Raw genomic sequence first — 17777 nt, forward strand, 5'->3', positions numbered from 1 at the left:
CTTGTTGGGCCAAAGGGCCTGTTTCCACATTGTAGGAAATCTATCTAAATAACAAGGTCAAGTGTTATTGTTGAAATAATTTTATTGTACTTATATTTCCAAGGCTTTAAGTAAGTATGTAAAAATGAAAACCAGCAAATGAGAGATTTTAGTGATAAGACATTGTTATTAGTTTGGATTGTTAAGTTTCTTTCGCTGTAGAATTCCATTAATGATGAGTCACAGACCTCATGACAATATTCACTGCACTTCCCTTGTGTTTGTTCTTGCACTTCCTTCTTCTATAACAATAGAAGTCTCCCTCACCTATACCCTCCCTCTTATCATCCATCACAGTTACTGGATTGTTTTCTGTCACCTACAGCATGATGCCACTACCTGCAAAGTTTCATTTTCCCTCACCTCTCTGTGCTTTTGGGATTGGTCAATAACACGTTTGTGCATTTGTCAATGACCCCAGATTTTCCACTAGCATTTGTAACCATACCAAATGTAGTATTTGTCTATTCCTCTCTCTCTATGTCATTGTTGTGGCTCTGTGTGAGGCAGAACTTTGTCTGTACTTCTTTCATTCTAAAATACTGTATTCGCTGCTCACGGTGCAGTTCACTCTGGGCATCAGAAAGACAAATCTAGATTAAGTGGTAAGTCTATCAAAGAGTTAATTATATTTTCCAATGTGACTCTCTCTGTGGCTCATTAGCTAACTTGCCATTCTAATCTGACCCAACTATCTTTAAACCCTACTTCATTCCAATTTAAACTTCAGGAATGTCATATTTTCTCTCCCCCATGACATTTTCATATATTGAAGCACTCTGGTTTCAGTAATTTTAGACTGGAGATATATTTCTCATATACTTTTTAGCAGTGTCGATTGCATCAACAGCCAATGGCTTCTCATGCAGTTTGGTTTAGTAGATTATAGTGGTCAATATGCACTTGAAGGAATGGTCTAGAGGTTTTCCATTTCCTGTGTTACTAACACCAGTACTGGGACAGGAGTAGGATCCTAGCAGAAAGAATAAATACGATGGTCATAAGGACTTTAAATGAGTGGAGGAAGTCTTAAGGTTGGAAAGATGGTGTAACTCATAATTCGAAATAAAATATCAATGAGGAGAATTGGAATGATCGAAAATTGTGCATCAAGCATAAAGAGAAATCTGAAATATGTAAAGCAATTTAAATGGGAAACAAGGAAGAAGAAGTGTGCAAAAAAAGAACCTGAGGTTTAACACTGATAGCAACTTACCTGGAACTAGTCATACAAACGCTGTGGTTACAAGAGCAGGTCAAAGGCTTGGAACACCACAGCGAGTAACAAACACCATGATTTCCCAAAGCTTGTACACCATCTACAAGATGCCCAATCACAGGGTGAGAGTGGCTCCAAGAAGTTTATTTTAAACAAAGCAACCAATCAATTAGCATCACACCCAGTACTTTAATCATTCACTCCTCCATGACTGATACACAGTGGCAGTAGTATACAAGATGCACTGCAGCAACTCACCAATGCCACTTCGAAAGCCAATTCCAATCCTGCAACTTCCACCACCTCAAAGATCAAGAACAGCAGATGTACAGGAACATCAGAACTTGCAATCAAGTCATGCAACATCCTGATGTAGCAAAATTCTGGCAATCCTTTATTGTTGCTGAGTCAAACTCCATGGACTTTAGCAGTTCAGGAAGGTGACCTGCTCAATGGCATTTAGGGATGGACAACAATTGCTGGCCTTACCAGTGGCGCTCATATCTCATGAACTAATAAAAGAATGCTAATGACCAGAATAGATATGTGGCATTATAATAATGTATCTTAGGCAAATGTGAGGAGTATAAGGAGCAATTATGAATTGCATGCATTATTTCAATTTAGAGGCCAACACTAAGATATAGTTTCAAGATGGTAAGGATTAGAAATTGAATATATCAGATGATTAAATCCACGTCAAAAGGCAATGTACTAAATTTGTTTGCATACCATTGGTGAATCAAAATGAAATTTCTTGAATGTGCTCTGAATAGTTTTCTACAAGGATATGTCATGGAACTCATAAAGGGGCAGGCAGTATTATGTTTAATGAGTAATAAACCATTTTTAGTTAACAGCCTAATGGTCCAGAAAATTTATCTGATAGTGACCATAATATAATTGTGTTCAGTGACGTATGTGAAAGGGAGAGATACAAAACATCAAATAAGAGTCTAAATTTAGATAAGATCTACGTCAAAGAATGAGACAGAAATCATCAACCATAAACTGAAAATACCTTCTTAAAGACAGAAGGTAAGTGATAATTGTTCACAGAAGAATATAATATGACAGAGAACCTGCTTAGTTCCCTCAGAGCCAAGAGGTTTGCATATACAAATTAGTCATGGACAAAGATAAAACTAAAAGAAAACATAGGAAAATGCAAAATGCAAAAATACAAATTGGAGCAAGGGGGAATGTAGGGAAAATACAAAGAATAACAAAGAGTGTCTCAACATAATAAGAGCTACAAAAAGAAATGAAAGTAGAATGTTTCAAGTGACAAATAAAAATAAATCACGAAGATTGTGGTTAAATTTGATTCTGTTATGTAATTAAAGTGATATTGTCAATAAAAACAAGGAAATGGTGGACATATTGAATAATTATTTTGCAGCATTATTTAGAATAGAGGATGAGGAGAGCATGCTGAATATTCCAAGGAAAGAATAATTCATGCACAGGAATTCACCAAAATTAACAGCGTAAAAAAACAGTAATGAGGAAAGTATTAGCATTAAAGAGGGGAAAACAAGATGATTGGACAGATTCATCTGAAGTTAGTGACAATACTGCAGATGCCTTAATATAATAATTCAAAGTACTTTTGATTTAAGAGTGGATCTTTCAGACTGGAAAATTACACATGAAAGATGGAAAACAGGTAATTAGAGACTGGTTGGTCTAACATCTTATGGCAGAAAGTGACTGGAGTTTATAATTAAGGATGAAATCACTAAACACCTTGAGACTTTTCAGCTGATGAGAGAGAACAAGCATAGCTTTCTAAAAGATGGATGATGCCTAATGAACCTAACTGAATTTAAAAAAAAATTCTTTCATAGAATTGAAGTGCCATTGTCTAGGTCAGCATTTATTGTCCATTCCTAATTATTCTTGAGAAGGCGATGATGAGCTGCATTTTTGAACTGTTGCAGTTCATGTGGTGTACATATACCCACACTGCAATTGGTAATGGACTTCCTGGACTTTGCCACAGTGAGAGTTGAGCAATGTGATATAGTCACTTATGTTGTGTATTTTGAGAGAAGCATGACAAAGGTGATGTGCATTTACTGTCCTTGTCCTTTTAGGAAGTAGAGATTGTGAGTTTGCAAGATCTGGTCAAAAAGACTAGGTGAGTTGCTTCAGGTCATATTTTTGATGGTACACCCCACTGCTAATGTGCATTGGTGGTGATGAGTGACTGGTTAAAGTGGTAAAGGCAATACCTATCATGCAGGCTGCTTTGTCTTGGATTATGTTGAGCTTCTTGAGTTGTTGGAACTGCATCCATCCAGGCAAGTGCAGAGTATTTCATGACCCTGATGACATGTACCTCGTGGACAATGGACAGGCTTTGGGGAATCAAGCGCTGAGTTTGTGGCTGCAGAATTTCCAGCCCCTGATTTGCGTTTTAGCCATGGTATGTGTTTGACTGGTCCAAATCAGATTCTAATCAATAGCAAACCACACCCCTTCCAACAATGTTGATAGCAGGTGATCCAGCAATAGTGATATTACTGAATGGTTCCACAATTATTTTCTCTGCTGCTGGAAATAGTCAGTGTCTGATACTCATGTATTATGAATTGTACTTGCTACTCCTCAGCTCAAACCTGAGTGTTATCCATGTCTTGTTGTATATGGACATGTTGTGTTTCAGTATTTAAGGTGTAAAGAACAGTGCAGAACTCTGTACATCAGAAAACCTCCACTTCGGACATTATGAAGGAAGGAAAGTAATTAACGAAATAGCTTGAGATGATTGGTTTTAGCATACTATCCAGAGTACCTCTTGCAGAGCCGTCCTGTGGCTCAGTTGATTGACTTTCGATAACCACGACTATTTTCCTTTGTGTCAGGTATGATACCAAACGCCAGAGAGTTTGAAGCACATGGAATTGTAGACAAATTATTAACACAACTAGGAGATTGGTGAAATGACAACAGACTGAGAGGAAAAGAAATGAGTGGAAAATTTAAGTGACAGAATGTTACTAATAGTGTCAAACACTGATCTGTGTTAGACGTGAACTATTCACGGTACCTGACTTAGATAAAAGGTCAGAAAGCTATATTTTCACATTTCCCAAATGCATAAAGATCGATGCATTGTAAACAGTACAGGTAGAAACAAAATGGCTGATGGATCAACTGAAGGGTCAAAACTGTGGCAAATAAGTGTCCCTGTGAGGCCATTCTCTTTGGATTTATAAATATTGAAAATTCAGAAGCTATAGAGAAGCAAAGGGACTTCAGGGCCCATCTACCAGGATCATGAGACAAAATAATTACACAAGGCTAATGGAATGTCAGTCATTATCTAGAGAAGTAGATTAGTTGAGGTTATAAATCATTCTACTGCTGTACAAAGTATTGGTTAGACAGCACTCGGAGCTCACTTGAGAAAAGACATAGTGACCTTGGAGGGGTGCAAAGTAGGTTAACGAGAATACTACTTGAATTCTAAAGGAGAAGCTGCAAGGAAATGGTCCAAAAATTAATGTTATATTTCTTGGAATTTAGATGCTTAATTAATGATTAGTCAAAGTGAGTATACAGAGAAAAGATAGTTCCACTGGTTGGGGTTTCTAGGACTAAGGTGGATGGCCAAACAGTAGCTAATGACAAAGAAACTAAGATAGGTTAGGAACTAGAAACAATCATTATCACAAAAGAGGTAGTATTGAGCAAGCTAATGGAGCTAAGGAGAGATAAGTCTCCTAGCCCTGATGGAATGCATTCCAGGGTACTAAAAGAGATGTTGGGAGAAATAGCAAGTGCACTTGTGGTAATTTTCCAAAATTCCCTGGACTCTGGGGCAGTTCCAGCAAATTGGAAAATAGCAAATGTGACGCTACTGTCTAAAAAGGGTGTAGACGGAAGATGGTGAATTATAGACCAGTTAGCTTAACTTCTGTTGGGGAAGATACAAGGGTATATTATCAAGGAAGAAATAGCATGGCATCTAGATAGAAATTGTCCCCTTGGGCAGATGCAGCATGGGTTCATGAAGGGCAAGTCATGTTGAACTAATCTTTTGGAATTCTATGAAAACATTACGAGTACAGTGGACAACAGGGACCCAGTAGATGTGACACAGTTAAATTTCCTAAAGGCCTTCAACAAGATGCTGCATGAGAGGTTGCTGCATAAGCTAAAGGTGCATGGTGTTACGGGTAAAGTATTAGAATGGATAGAGAATTGGTTGATGAACGGGAAGCAAAATGTGGGGATAAATGACTATTATTCTGGTTGGCAATTGGTAACTAGTGGTACACCTCAGGGAGTCAGTGTTGGGACTGCAATTATTCACAATTTACATGGATGGTTTGGAGTTGGGGACCATGTGCAGAGTGTCAAAGTTTGCAGATAACACTAAGATGAGTGGCAGAGCAAAGTGTACAAAGGACTGTGAAACTTTGCAGAGGAACATAGATACTTTAACTGAGTAGGCAAAGGTCTAGCAGATGGAATACAATATTAATAAATGTGAAGTAGTCTATTTTGGTAGGAGTAACAGTAAAAATGAATATTACTTGAATGGTAAAAATTTGAGGCATGCTCCTGTGCAGAGGGACCTGGGTGTCCTTGTGCATGAATCACAGAGAGTTGGTCTGTAGGTGCAACAGGTAATTAGGAAGGCAAATAGAATTTTGTCCTTTAATGTTAAAGGGATTGAGTTTAAAAGCAGCTATATAGGGTGCTGGTGAGGCTACATTGGAGTATTGTGTGCAGTTTTGGTCTCCCTATTTGATAAAGTATGTAATGACACTAGACAGGGTGCTGAAGATGTTCACTAGATTGATTCAGAGTTGAGGGGGTTGGCTTATGAGGAGGAACTGAGTAGTGTGGGATTATATTCATTGGAATGTAGAAGAATGAGGAGGGATCTCATAGAAACGTATAAAATTATGAAGGGAATAGGTCAGATGGACGTAGAGAAGATGTTTCCATTGGCAGATGAAACTAGGACAGGACAGCATAGCCTCAACATTATAGGGAGCAGATTTAGGACTGAATTGAGAAGGAACTTTTTCACCCAGATGGTTGTGACTCTATGTAATTCCCTGCCCAGTGAAGTAGTTGACACAACTTCAGTAAATGTTTTTAAAGCTAAGATAGATTTTTAATTGAACAATAAAGGGATTCCGGGTTAAGGTGAGAGGGCGGGTAAATGGAGCTGAGGCCAAGAAAAGCTCAGCCATGACCTTACTGAATGGCGGAGCAGACTCGAAGCGGGAAGTGGCCTATTCCTGCTCCTAGTTCTTATGTTCTTATATTAGAGGCAAACCGTTCAGGTGAGTTGTAAGAAACACTTCTACATGGTCGCATGGACAGGTTGGACCGAAGGGTCTGTTTCCATGCTGGACATCTCTATGGCTCGATGTGAGGGTGGTAGGAGTTTTCAGTACTCTTCCAGCCAACTGATGAAAAATTAATTGTTATCTTGAAATCTGAGATTGGTAGATGTTAGTGGCCAAAAATATGAGTGCATATGGGGCAAAGATGGAGAGACAAAGTTAGGTTAAAGCTCAGCCATGATCAAATTGAATGATAAATTAATTCCAAAGGTGATCTGGCTTACTCCTAAATCCCTGATGTGGAGCTCTCAACAAAAGCCCAGTTTTTCCTTTATTTTGAGATTGACTAGCGTGCACTGTGCATTTCCTGTGTTCACTTTACATCTCTGGTATCTCTTAATGTTTTTGCTTTTTATAGTCTTTCTGCTGTCTCTTTGGCTATTTTGGCTACGTAGTCTAATATCATCTAATTTATTTGATTAAGCGGCTTTTAGGCATTTAGCACACAGACTCCAGTGGTAATGACCCTACGTCAGGACCAGGAGATGCTAGTATAATTCACACCTCTCCAGAGATGTGAAAAAAATTCCGAACAGGTTGATCAGAAAATACATTCTCTCTTGATTGCCAAACCTGCATGTTACTTGTTTTATATCCTCTTGTGCATCTTACAAGAAAATGTTTACACTCTGGGATGATTTATTTTCTCCTCATACAGAAGACCTGTTGCGCACAACAGCATTCTCTGGTTCTGGTTGAGATTTACTTTCTCTGTTTTAGATGCTGTCATTACACATGGTTCCTGGCAGCTGTGGAATTAGATTGTGAGTGATTTGAAACGGTACGATTTCAGACTGGAGCCATGTGCAGTCAGAAATGTAAAGTTAGCTCATATATTGTAGATTAGGATGACTACTAATAAACTACATTTGGTGTTGTGAAACTTACATTACCATTGTATTCCTGGTGCTTTCAACCTCTTATCTAGAAATAACATCAAATCAAAGGTTTTGTCCTTTAAGGGTTTATTGAAAAAAAAATAACTGAATAATGACTTCTTAATTCTAAAAGTTAAAATTGCCAAAGGCAGTTTCTGTACCAGACTTGCTAATGATAGGGGCTGAATTTTCCTTTGAGAATTTCCACAACTTATCCTAACATTTCCGGCTGGTGATCAGGAGACGCTCGTGCAAGTCACACCTCTCCAGAGATGTGAAAAAGAAATTTCCGAACAGGTTGACCAGAAAATACATTCTCTCATGACTGCCAACCCTGCGTGCTGGTTGTTCTATGACCTCCCGTGCACATGTTGGTGACAGCGCAAGTGTTTAGTCGGCAGAGCTACCTCTTCAGACTTCAGAGTGTTGTTCATCGTCCAGGTTTTTAAGTGCAAATTCGAAAGCAGGCATCGCTAATTGAGACCAACCCTCATCACGGCGAAGTTTGTGTCGACTTAAGCTGCAAGTACATTAGGGTGAAAATGTCCTTCCAACGCGATTTGCCTGTTTGTCGTGGGAGTGAAACTCTCGGACTGATGCACTCATTAGTGGTCCAGGCGACCCTATTGCATTCCGCAGTCAAAAAGTCGCCAAAACTAATGAGAGATGAGTTTTTTTTAAAAAAAAAATAATTCTGGTCCAAGTCGTTTCGGTCAATCGCGCTTTTATTTTGGCAGAACACGGCGGAAGTTGGATCGGTTCTGCGATCACATTGACCAGAGTGTCCCAGGCTCTCCGCCCCTTGAACGAGGGGCTGGTTCCAAGAGTCGGGCTGCCAGTTGCTTTGATTGACAAGCCGGCTCGGAACAATCAGGGGAGCTCCCAGCGCTTGGGAGAATGTGGAGCAGGCGAATGAATGAGGGTGGGAGGCGGGAGCAGGAACACAGCCCCGCTACATGTGCAGAGCTACAGAGGGGAATCTGTCTATGTCAACCCCCCCCCCCCCCCCCCCCCCCCTCTAGGCGCGGAGACAATGCTGCCCTCCCCACATTGAGCAGGAGGACAGGGGGGGGGGGGGGGGGGAAGGAGGAGGTGGGCGCCAGGTAAGTTCAGCCAGCTTCTCCCCGAAACGAAACCCGTCGGTTTTTCAACTGAGGCTTGTTTAAGAAAGAAGGCAAGAGAAAGGGGGAGGGTGCACCTTCACGAACATTTGGTAGTTGAGAGTGAAGCCTTAGTCGAGGTGAAATTTTGCCCGGAGAGCGCACGAAATTGACCGACTTTGTGGAAGGGGATTTCTTAATTTTTTTTTTAAAAATATAATATCTTTAAGGGCGGCGTTTCATTTCTCAGCGATGCAGCAGTTCAGAAGCGGAGTTGTGCAGGAGAGTTGCTCGGTAGGAATTGTCCGATTTGAGGTGGTATGTGTGTGAGAGAGAGACTGAGAGAGAGAGCTGGAGAAAGATTCAGGACCCATCTTTTCCAGAGTGTGCAGTAATATCTCAGCAGGTGGAATAAAACAAATGGAGAGGGAGAAACAATTCCATGGAGCTACATTTGTGTGTCTCCAAGAGAGAGAGAGAGGTGGAGGTACATTTGTATGTCTGCCAGAGAGGTGAAGGCAGACTGGTGAAACAATTCCAGAGAGCTACATTTGTGTATCTGCCAAAGAGAGGGGTGAATGTGCACTGGAGAAACAGTTCCAGAGAGCTACATTTGTGTATCAGCCAAAGAGAGGGGTGAATGTGCACTGGAGAAACAATTCCAGAGAGCTACATTTGTGTATCTGCCAAAGAGAGGGGTGAATGTGCACTGGAGAAACAGTTCCAGAGAGCTACATTTGTGTGTCTGCCAGAGAGAGGGGGGTGAAGGTACACTGGTGAAACAAGAGCTACATTTGTGTGTCTGCCAGAGGTGGGTTGGAGAAACAATTCCAGGAGCTACATTTGCATGCATCTCTCGCTCTCTTTCTCTTTGCCTTTTTTTTATTTCTCTCTTTGTTTTAATCCAGGTTTATATATTTTTTATTATTATTTTGTTAACCCCCAGTGTCCTCACTGCGGGTCCGGTCCGGTCCGTCTCCATGTGCCATCGATGGGAAATCAAATCGACCGGATCACCCACCTGAATTACAGCGAGCTGCCCACCGGGGACCCCTCGGGCTTGGAGAAGGACGAGCTGAGGGTGGGGGTCGCTTACTTTTTCTCGGACGAGGAGGATGAGGGGGACGAGCGGGCGGCGGCGGCGGCGGCGGCGGCGGGGCCACCAGCGCCGGCAGGGGCGGCGGAGCTGCAGCGGATGGAGTCGAGCGGCGCCGGGGCTGAGGTGGCGCCGCAGGTGCCTGCAGGGGGCGGTGTCGCCGGAGAGCTGGAGTACTCGGCGTTCTGCCGCCAGGAGTGCATCTTCTCGAAGCTGAGCGGCAACCAGGACCTGCAGGTGCACTCCCTCAACGCGCTGCTGCCCCGCTGCCGGGCCGGCGACCTGTTGGAGCTCACCGCCCACGGCCAGGCCGCCCACTGGGCCGTCTACGTGGGCGGCGACCAGGTGGTCCACCTGCAGCACCAGGAGATCCGGCTCGACCACTTGGCCGAGGTCGGGGCGGCGGCGGCGGCGGGAGGAGGAGGCGGCGGCAGGGCAGGCCGCATCGTCAACACCTGGTACCGGTACCGGGCCCTGCCGCCCGAGCTGGTGGTGCAGAACGCCCGCGGCCACCTCGGCCTCAAGGGCCGCGACATCTGCTGGACCGACTCCGAGAGCTTCGCCGCCTGGTGCCGCTTCGGCAAGCGGGAGTTCAAGGCGGGCGGCGAGGTGCCAGGCGGCGGCGGCGGCGGAGGGGGCGATCGCCGCTACTTCCTCAAGCTGCACCTCTCGGACAACTGGGTGCACACGCTCAACTTCGCCAGCCTGCAAGATCTGATCAGGGAAAAGCGCCGGAAAGACGCCTGCGGGAAAATACGAGTGCTCAAGGAGCTGTCCATACTGAACCACAAGTAGCACACACTCCCTGGTTTCCCACTCTCCCCCTCATCTGTCTCTTCATTTCTCTTCCTCCCCTCTGCCTGTTTATATTTCCCTCCCCAACTCTCTGCTATAATTTCTCATCTTATCCATACCTCCTCTCTCTGCCTCTATTATTCCTCATCTTTCCCTATTTCTCCTCTCTCCTCTCTCTGCCTCTATTTTTCCTCCTCTGCTTATTTCTCCTCTTCGCCTTTCCTCCTGATCTGTGATCTCTCTCTCTCTCTGCCGCCTTTATATTTATCCTCTTTCCCCTTTCTTCCTTTCTCTGCCTCTGTTATTCATCCCCTTTCTCTATTTCTCCTCTTCGCCTACCCTCCTCTTTGCCTCTTTATTTTTCCAGCATGTTACCCTGAGAAGAATTTATTTCCAGCCCCAGCAGTTATAAAGTCAAAGAGCCCAAATTGAGGGTTACCAGCTCCACTGACTGGCCGAAAACACTCAGACTACTAAGGTGTGAACTTGACCACGTACTGTACACTTTTTTTTTGTAACTGCCAGTTTCTTAATACAGCCCAGTGTTCTCATTCCTTGTGCCATCTTTTTCTTATGTTATCGTTTGAACTTGGACATTGAAATGTTTCTATTCAGAAGTACTGTTTTTATCTCTTCGAATGTCCTCTATGTTAAGGAAACCTTTTGTTACTATCTTTATTCAAACTAAGTTCTTAGTTTTGCATTGCGTTTGTATTTGGGTGGGTTTGGGGTGCTGATGTGGAATTTCGGACTTAGAACTAGCAAATTAAATGAAAGAGGCAATGCTCAACTTTGAGATTTCACCACTCCAATTTTCCTGTAACTTTCCCGAAGGGATGTTATGGGGATAGTGCTATTACTAAAATAGCACAAAAATAACATTATCAATGTGGCCGCAACATGTCAAACAAAATGTGCGTTCTTAAGCTCTGGGGACTGTTTAACACTCAGATCTCCTTGTCATATTCTGTCAAAGCATTTGACACAGTCTGACAGAGCATATCAGTCCCTTTGAGCCAAGCGCAGAGCAACATTGGTCAAAAGTTTGGACCATACAATTTTCAGCTCGGGTGAAGTATGGGGAGCTCTGTCCAGTATTCTGTGGCACTAGTGAGTAACACTAAGTGGGAAGCTTTGGATTGCAGGAAGAATAATACTTTTATTAGGAGTATTGTTAATGTGCAAATATTTGGGTATGGCAATCCCCCTTTTTGTTTTGTTTTGTATTTTTGTGCTGGCCCATATTTTGGACATTTTCACTTTAAGAGGGATATGTTAGCCTTGGGTGAAATGCAAAATAGGTTTACTGAAATGATATCTGGATTCCTGAGAGTTTCATGAAGCAGAGGTTATACAAATGTGCTATATTTTTGTGGAATTTAGATTTAAGGGATGGTGGCTTCATTTAAGTTTTTATATTAAAGATGAGCAGACAGCAGACGAGGCATATTTCTGTTGATTGTGGATTCTAGAACTAAGTGAGAATAATTTTAAAACCGATTAAACCTTTCTGGATGGTACAAGTTTTAAACTCTTCCACAACTGCCATTTATGTTGAAGCAGTTATAATTTTTAATTGCAGCTTTGTTTTGTTATCCAAAGGTATTAAGAGACAAAAGAAGTAAAAAGCTGGCTGTCATGATCTCGCTGAGAGACTAAAAGACTGTTCTTTTCCAAATATTCACTTCATGTATGGCTGGCAAGTGACTTCTCACGGGTCACTGGAGTTTACTGATTGCTCATTTGATCCAGTGTGCTGCCCACAGGAGCGGGGTGGGGTTTGGGGAAAGCATTGCTCTCTGGCTTTCTGAACAGTGAAAGCTGCACTGAGGCTGCTCACTCAGTGTGGTTGAAGAACCTGTAAACTCAAGTCAGCGTCTTTTTTTTTAGATCAAAAATGAGCAACTACCCATAATTTACACTTGATACACTAATTTTTCTACAGATACTGCTAACAAAGCCCCCACCCCCCATGGAGTGGTTGGCAGAGACTTCTGGGCTCCCCAGATTTAATAGTATAGGGGTGAATACCATACATTGCTGTATGTTATGCTATAATGACAGAGAACATTAACATCCTTGATGTTTTTAAAGCAGCAAAACTCAAACATTGCTTTTGCTCGGTATGGCTGAGCATATTAAAATCACCATGTTCTTTAAAATTTGCTCTGTGAACTCACCAGGACTTTCTCTGGCCAGTCTTTGATCTTCCTCTCAGTTATCCCGTAAAGCTTTGCAGTGATGGAACCGCAAGTTAGAAGTAGAATTTATAACAATTTTTTTTTAGTTAATTCAGAACCTAGATTGTAATGGAACAGGCTAAATTAAATGACTTAATTTTTGTTGTAATTTTCTTATTTGTAGTTGTCTGTTTTTCACCTGTTGTGCTGTTTCAGTACACTGCTGGATTGTAATATTGGCAGACTGTTTTCGCTGTCTTGTAAGTTTTGGCACAGAGCCCACTGCTGGTTAAAATAGTAACATGAACAACCTATACCCTATGAAAGAGAAGGACTTAATTCACTTGTAGTTAGAGATATTAAGTGCAAAAAATAATGTTTTTTATGCATTACCACTTAACTAGATCTGTGATCATTTTCACATTCAATATTGCCCAAGTATTATCTCTCTTCCCCCCCCCCCCCCCTCAAAATTACTGTTTTCTACACTCTGCTCTTAAGTGGCACCTCTGGAATTTCGTTAGAACTGTTACAACCTTTTTGAAATTTGATTAAATACTTTGATAAGTCATAAAATCGTAGGCCTGTGGTAAAGGAGCTGTTATTATTGTTGTAACGAAAAAAATCATTAAATTCACATTAAAGGAAATTCCTTCTGCCAGTAATATGCATTTCATAGGAATGTCAAAGCAGGAAATTTAACTGCTGTTGTTTGAAGAGTACTATACCATAGACTGTTCATGGAGATGTCTATTGGCCACTTTACTCCCCTAATTATATCCTTCGATGTTATATATTGAGATTACTGCAAAGGAATGTCTGACTAGTTTGCCACTACCCTTATGTAACTACTCAAGATTAATCTATACCCCAAAGTAGCTTCCCTTGACTTGCTAAAAATCATATTTATCTTTTAATAATTTAACAGAAAATATATTGACTAGCTTAGTCAGTTTTTAACTGATCGAAGGCATAGTTCCAATGATCCCTCAATTGTCATAAGACCGACCAAATTGAAGGAGTAGAAGGTTGACTAGAATTGAGAAAAGAGAGACTTTGTCTTCAGTCAGGCTTTTATTGAACCTAACCAGCACCAACTGATCTGTGATAAAGCAATCTGCCCTTGTGGAGTGACAAGCATGAAAAAAATGTAATTAAAATTCCAAACTAATATTTACTTTTGGACTGCAAAAGGAAAACGAAAGTTTATGAACCAAACTCAATGCAGTTAGAAAACCAGGCATTTGAAAATGGTAGTTTTTGGGGCATCTCATTGCTTCTGTAAACTATATTTTTGTTTCAGCGACTGCATTTGGTAATTCATATTTCAGTTGCTGTTAGTTTTGTAATGACCTCCATCTGAATATCTGCACAAACCATAACATTTCTACTCTTTAGCCAAAGTGTGGAATCCAACTATAGAAGCTCAACCCATTTCTGTTTTCCCTTGGAGGAGTAGACAGATATTTTTGTGTTTACTTCTCCCAATGACACATCCTAACCATTTTCTCAACAGTAGGACTGATTTAAAGCTTTGACTTAGAACGTTTACTGCCAGTAACTAGTCCAAATTCCCCTGAATAATTTAGCCAAATCATCTAAATCTGATTTGCATATCTAGTAATGTACAACTCTGTTCCAGTTGTCTAATTTGGTTGCTTATTTTTCATTATCCAACCATGAATATAAATAAGATTATTGCAGAAAGCCCAGCATTTCCTAGAATTGTTTCATATTCTTTCGTGACTAAGCAAATGTGTTAGAATTATACAACCTACACAGCAAAAGAAATTGCATTTTCTGACAGCTGTTTCCTGCTTGCCTCACTGTCACTATAGTAAGTGCACTTCATAGGCTGTTTGACATGTAGGGGCAAGTAGTCACAGCAAAGTGAACGTATTATTTCAATCGAGCATTGTATGTGCCCATGAGAACATGGTCGATAATACAGCCAGTTTTCTAGGATAGTAGTACAAAACTGGAAATAGTGAATCCGTTTCTCTACAGTACCCTCAGCCTGACTCATGTTTCACAAAGTAATGCAGTGGCATTCAAAACTGACTGCTGATTTTCTTATTATCCATTTATACAATTGTCCACAATGAGTGAACATCCTAGAACTTCTATGATAATTTTATTATTTGCTCATGAACTTTGGGCATTGTTGGCTGCGCCAGCATTTATTGCCCTTGAGAAGATAGTGGTGAGTTGCCTTTTTGAACTACTGTAGTCCATGGCCTTTAGGTAGACCTACAATAGGATAGGCAGAAAATTCCTGAATGAAATCAAGAACTTTCATTTGTTTAGTGCTTTAATTTAGTAAAACATTCCAAGACACTTCAGTGTTATGAAACAAAAATGGCAATCCAATCATGTAAGTGGGGATGTCCAGAGACCTCCGACTGAAATCGTAGTTTGCATCATTTTGAGTGCAGGATACTTCAGATGGAGCCAGTGTATAAAGTAAGTTTGTTTTTAGACAAATTATGTATGCTAGTACATGGTGCATGACTTCCATCTGATCTATTATATAACTTCCCTTGAAGAACATACTAGAGGACATATATTTAAGGTGAGAGAGGAAAAGATTTAAGAGACCTAAGGGGCAACCTTTTCACGCAGAGAGTGGATGTGTATGGAATGAGCTGCTGGAGGACGTGGTGGAGGCTAGTACAACTGCAACATTTACAAGGCATCTGAGTGATATATGAATAGGAAGGTTTAGAGGGATATGGATCAAATGCTGTCAAATGGGACTAGATTAATTTAGGATATCTGGTTGGCATGGGCAAGCTCAATGGAAGAGTCTGTTTCCATGCTGTACAACGCTCTGACTCTATAGAACAGTACAGCACAGGAAAAGGACCTTCAGCTCGCCATGTCTGTGTTGATCATGACGCCATTTTAAACTAATCCCATCTGCCTGTATCCTTCTATTCCCTTCCTCTTATTTCTGTCTAAATGGCTGTTAAATGTTGCTGATGTGCCTGCTTTTACCGACTCCCCAGGCACTGTGTTCCAGGCATCCACTACACTGCTTTTATTTTTTCAAATAAAAAAGTCCCTCATCTTTTAGTTCTGGCAGTGAAAGTCTTCTCAAGTTCCCTCCCATTCTTAAGTCAGCTTCTTTTGTAAGAAAATATACATGAGGCTTTCGGATTTTTGTTGGGGGAGGGTGGGGAAGTGGTCAGATTTTGGCCAGCATTTTACTCCTGATCTTTGATGCTTTCCATTCTGTCGTTCATATTGTTCCTATGTGGCTTTTTAAAATATAAAGTGAGCCATTTCACACAACCGAAAAGTTGAATGTACCCCCCCCTAACATCATGATGTATGTGCCTGCTGGGTGGGCTTGAACATTTGAATGCCTTGAGTGGAGTAGGGTTTTCTCACATTGATCTGATTTAGTAAATACCCACTATTTTAAAAAAAAAAGCTAAGAGCCCAAGAAGCAGCTTCTGATTATTTCCAAAGACTACTGCAGACCTATTATTGGTATTTCCCCACTTCCCTTGCCAGGGTTAAGCAGACAAGGCTTGGGCTTTAAATTCATCTGTTTTAAATAACGAGTTTCCTCAACCACGGTTCAAGACTCAATTTTGAGCTATCAATATCGCCAGTTGCAGTGTGTGCATTTGGTCATAGATCTGAAATTCAGTCATAACCAACCATATTTTAATTTAGTGCACCATAAACATCAGATTTGGCCTTTAAGTCTCTGAAGTCTACAGATAAAGTTAATAAAAGAATATTAAATTCTTCAAAACAAACAGGTATTTTAAAAGTAATAAACAAATACTGGAAATACTGAACCAGTCTGGCAGCATCAGAGTGTTCTGATGAAAGGTGATCAATATTACTCTTTCTCTCACCACAGGTGCTGCCTGAACTGCCAGATATTTCAGATTTGGCAGTACTTTGCTCTTGAGAAATAAATTGTTGGTCTATATTGAACATGAGGTTCAGTTCCAGTTTAGTGCACCAAGTTAATTAGATTCCAAGATAGAAGGTAGCAGCTTATATATGTGAACATAAGCCATAAGTAGCTAATGCCTCACTTAGTATAAAATCCACATCCGCATTGCCCCAAGCTGTGGCCTTCCTTGGAAATGCTTGCAGGTAAAATAATTGCAGTTTTCAAGCTGGTTCCAAATACTTCAATTCGCTGCAATGCCATTTGATATTTACCTATATTTCCTGTTGGAATTAAGATTTTTGTACCGTGAATTGGCAAATTTAAATTTGCACCTAGATCAGAATAATACTGCAGTCTGGTATCTGTTTATCTCGCTAATGCTATTCCCAAAGTAAAATGCTCCTTGATTAATCATGCAAGAAACACAGCATTCCTGCATTCGTTCAATGAAATTTTACAACATAATTTTTGCTGTGCAGTGTCTCCTGCCCTGAATTTCTTAAGGAAGATGTGTGTTTAGCAGGTTGCTGGTTTAATGTTGGAGGATTAGTATTGAAGGGACTTTTTTTTGTTTTCAGTTTTTTTTTGTTTTACAAATTTGGAGATGTAAACACTTTTAAAACGAATTGCAAATTGGGTGAGACAGTTAGTTACATTCCTGATTTTTCCTGTCTGTTTTTCACTGATTCATCATCCTAATCAAGGTGAGGCAAATAAATTGGAATGGTGAAGGTGACATGGTAGCCCTCTTTCACTCTGCCAACAGTGTTACCTGTCCGAAGTGCTGTTGAGTTTACAATGAGTCTGGTTGTGCACTGGAGGATGTGTTAATGCAGATAACACCATACTGTACATTTCCCATCAATAGAACCCTATTGATGCTGAGCCCCGAGATTGCTGATTTCTTCCTGTCGTTCAATGTTACGTGCTGAGGTAGAGAGGATCGAATGTAGGAAATATTAAAATCCTTCGAATATATTTTTAACTTTTAGCCAGTGTCGTTACTCATGTCACAACAGAACACAACACGAGGGAGTTGAAAATTAATGATGCCAGTATTTGGGCAAGTTGGCCTTGGAGAGATGCTCAACTTCTACTTGCCAACTCACTAGTAGCCAGCAGCTTCTAGGGGAGCTGCTGTTGAGGCCTGTGATGGACTAAGCAGCTCACCAACCAGCTCTT

At 41.0% G+C, this 17777-nt stretch overlaps 1 protein-coding gene across 5 annotated transcripts; it reads left to right on the plus strand.

The window, feature by feature from the left end:
* The first annotated feature begins 8543 nt into the window (after window positions 1-8543).
* On the plus strand, window positions 8544-10668 carry lratd1 (LRAT domain containing 1). 5 transcript variants are annotated; one of them, XM_043677567.1, is made up of 2 exons: window positions 8544-8611; window positions 9555-10668. In XM_043677567.1, exon 2 carries the CDS (start codon window positions 9600-9602, stop codon window positions 10497-10499), a length of 900 nt encoding a protein of 299 aa, XP_043533502.1. In that variant the 5' UTR covers window positions 8544-8611; window positions 9555-9599; the 3' UTR covers window positions 10500-10668. The 5 variants fall into 5 exon arrangements, with proteins under 5 accessions (XP_043533502.1, XP_043533492.1, XP_043533482.1 ...); XM_043677557.1 differs by having other exon boundaries at window positions 8553-8611; window positions 9517-10668; XM_043677547.1 differs by having other exon boundaries at window positions 8559-9419.
* Window positions 10669-17777: the final 7109 nt, after the last annotated feature.

The sequence above is a fragment of the Chiloscyllium plagiosum genome, chromosome 3, assembly GCF_004010195.1.
Source record: "Chiloscyllium plagiosum isolate BGI_BamShark_2017 chromosome 3, ASM401019v2, whole genome shotgun sequence".
NCBI lineage: Eukaryota > Metazoa > Chordata > Chondrichthyes > Orectolobiformes > Hemiscylliidae > Chiloscyllium > Chiloscyllium plagiosum.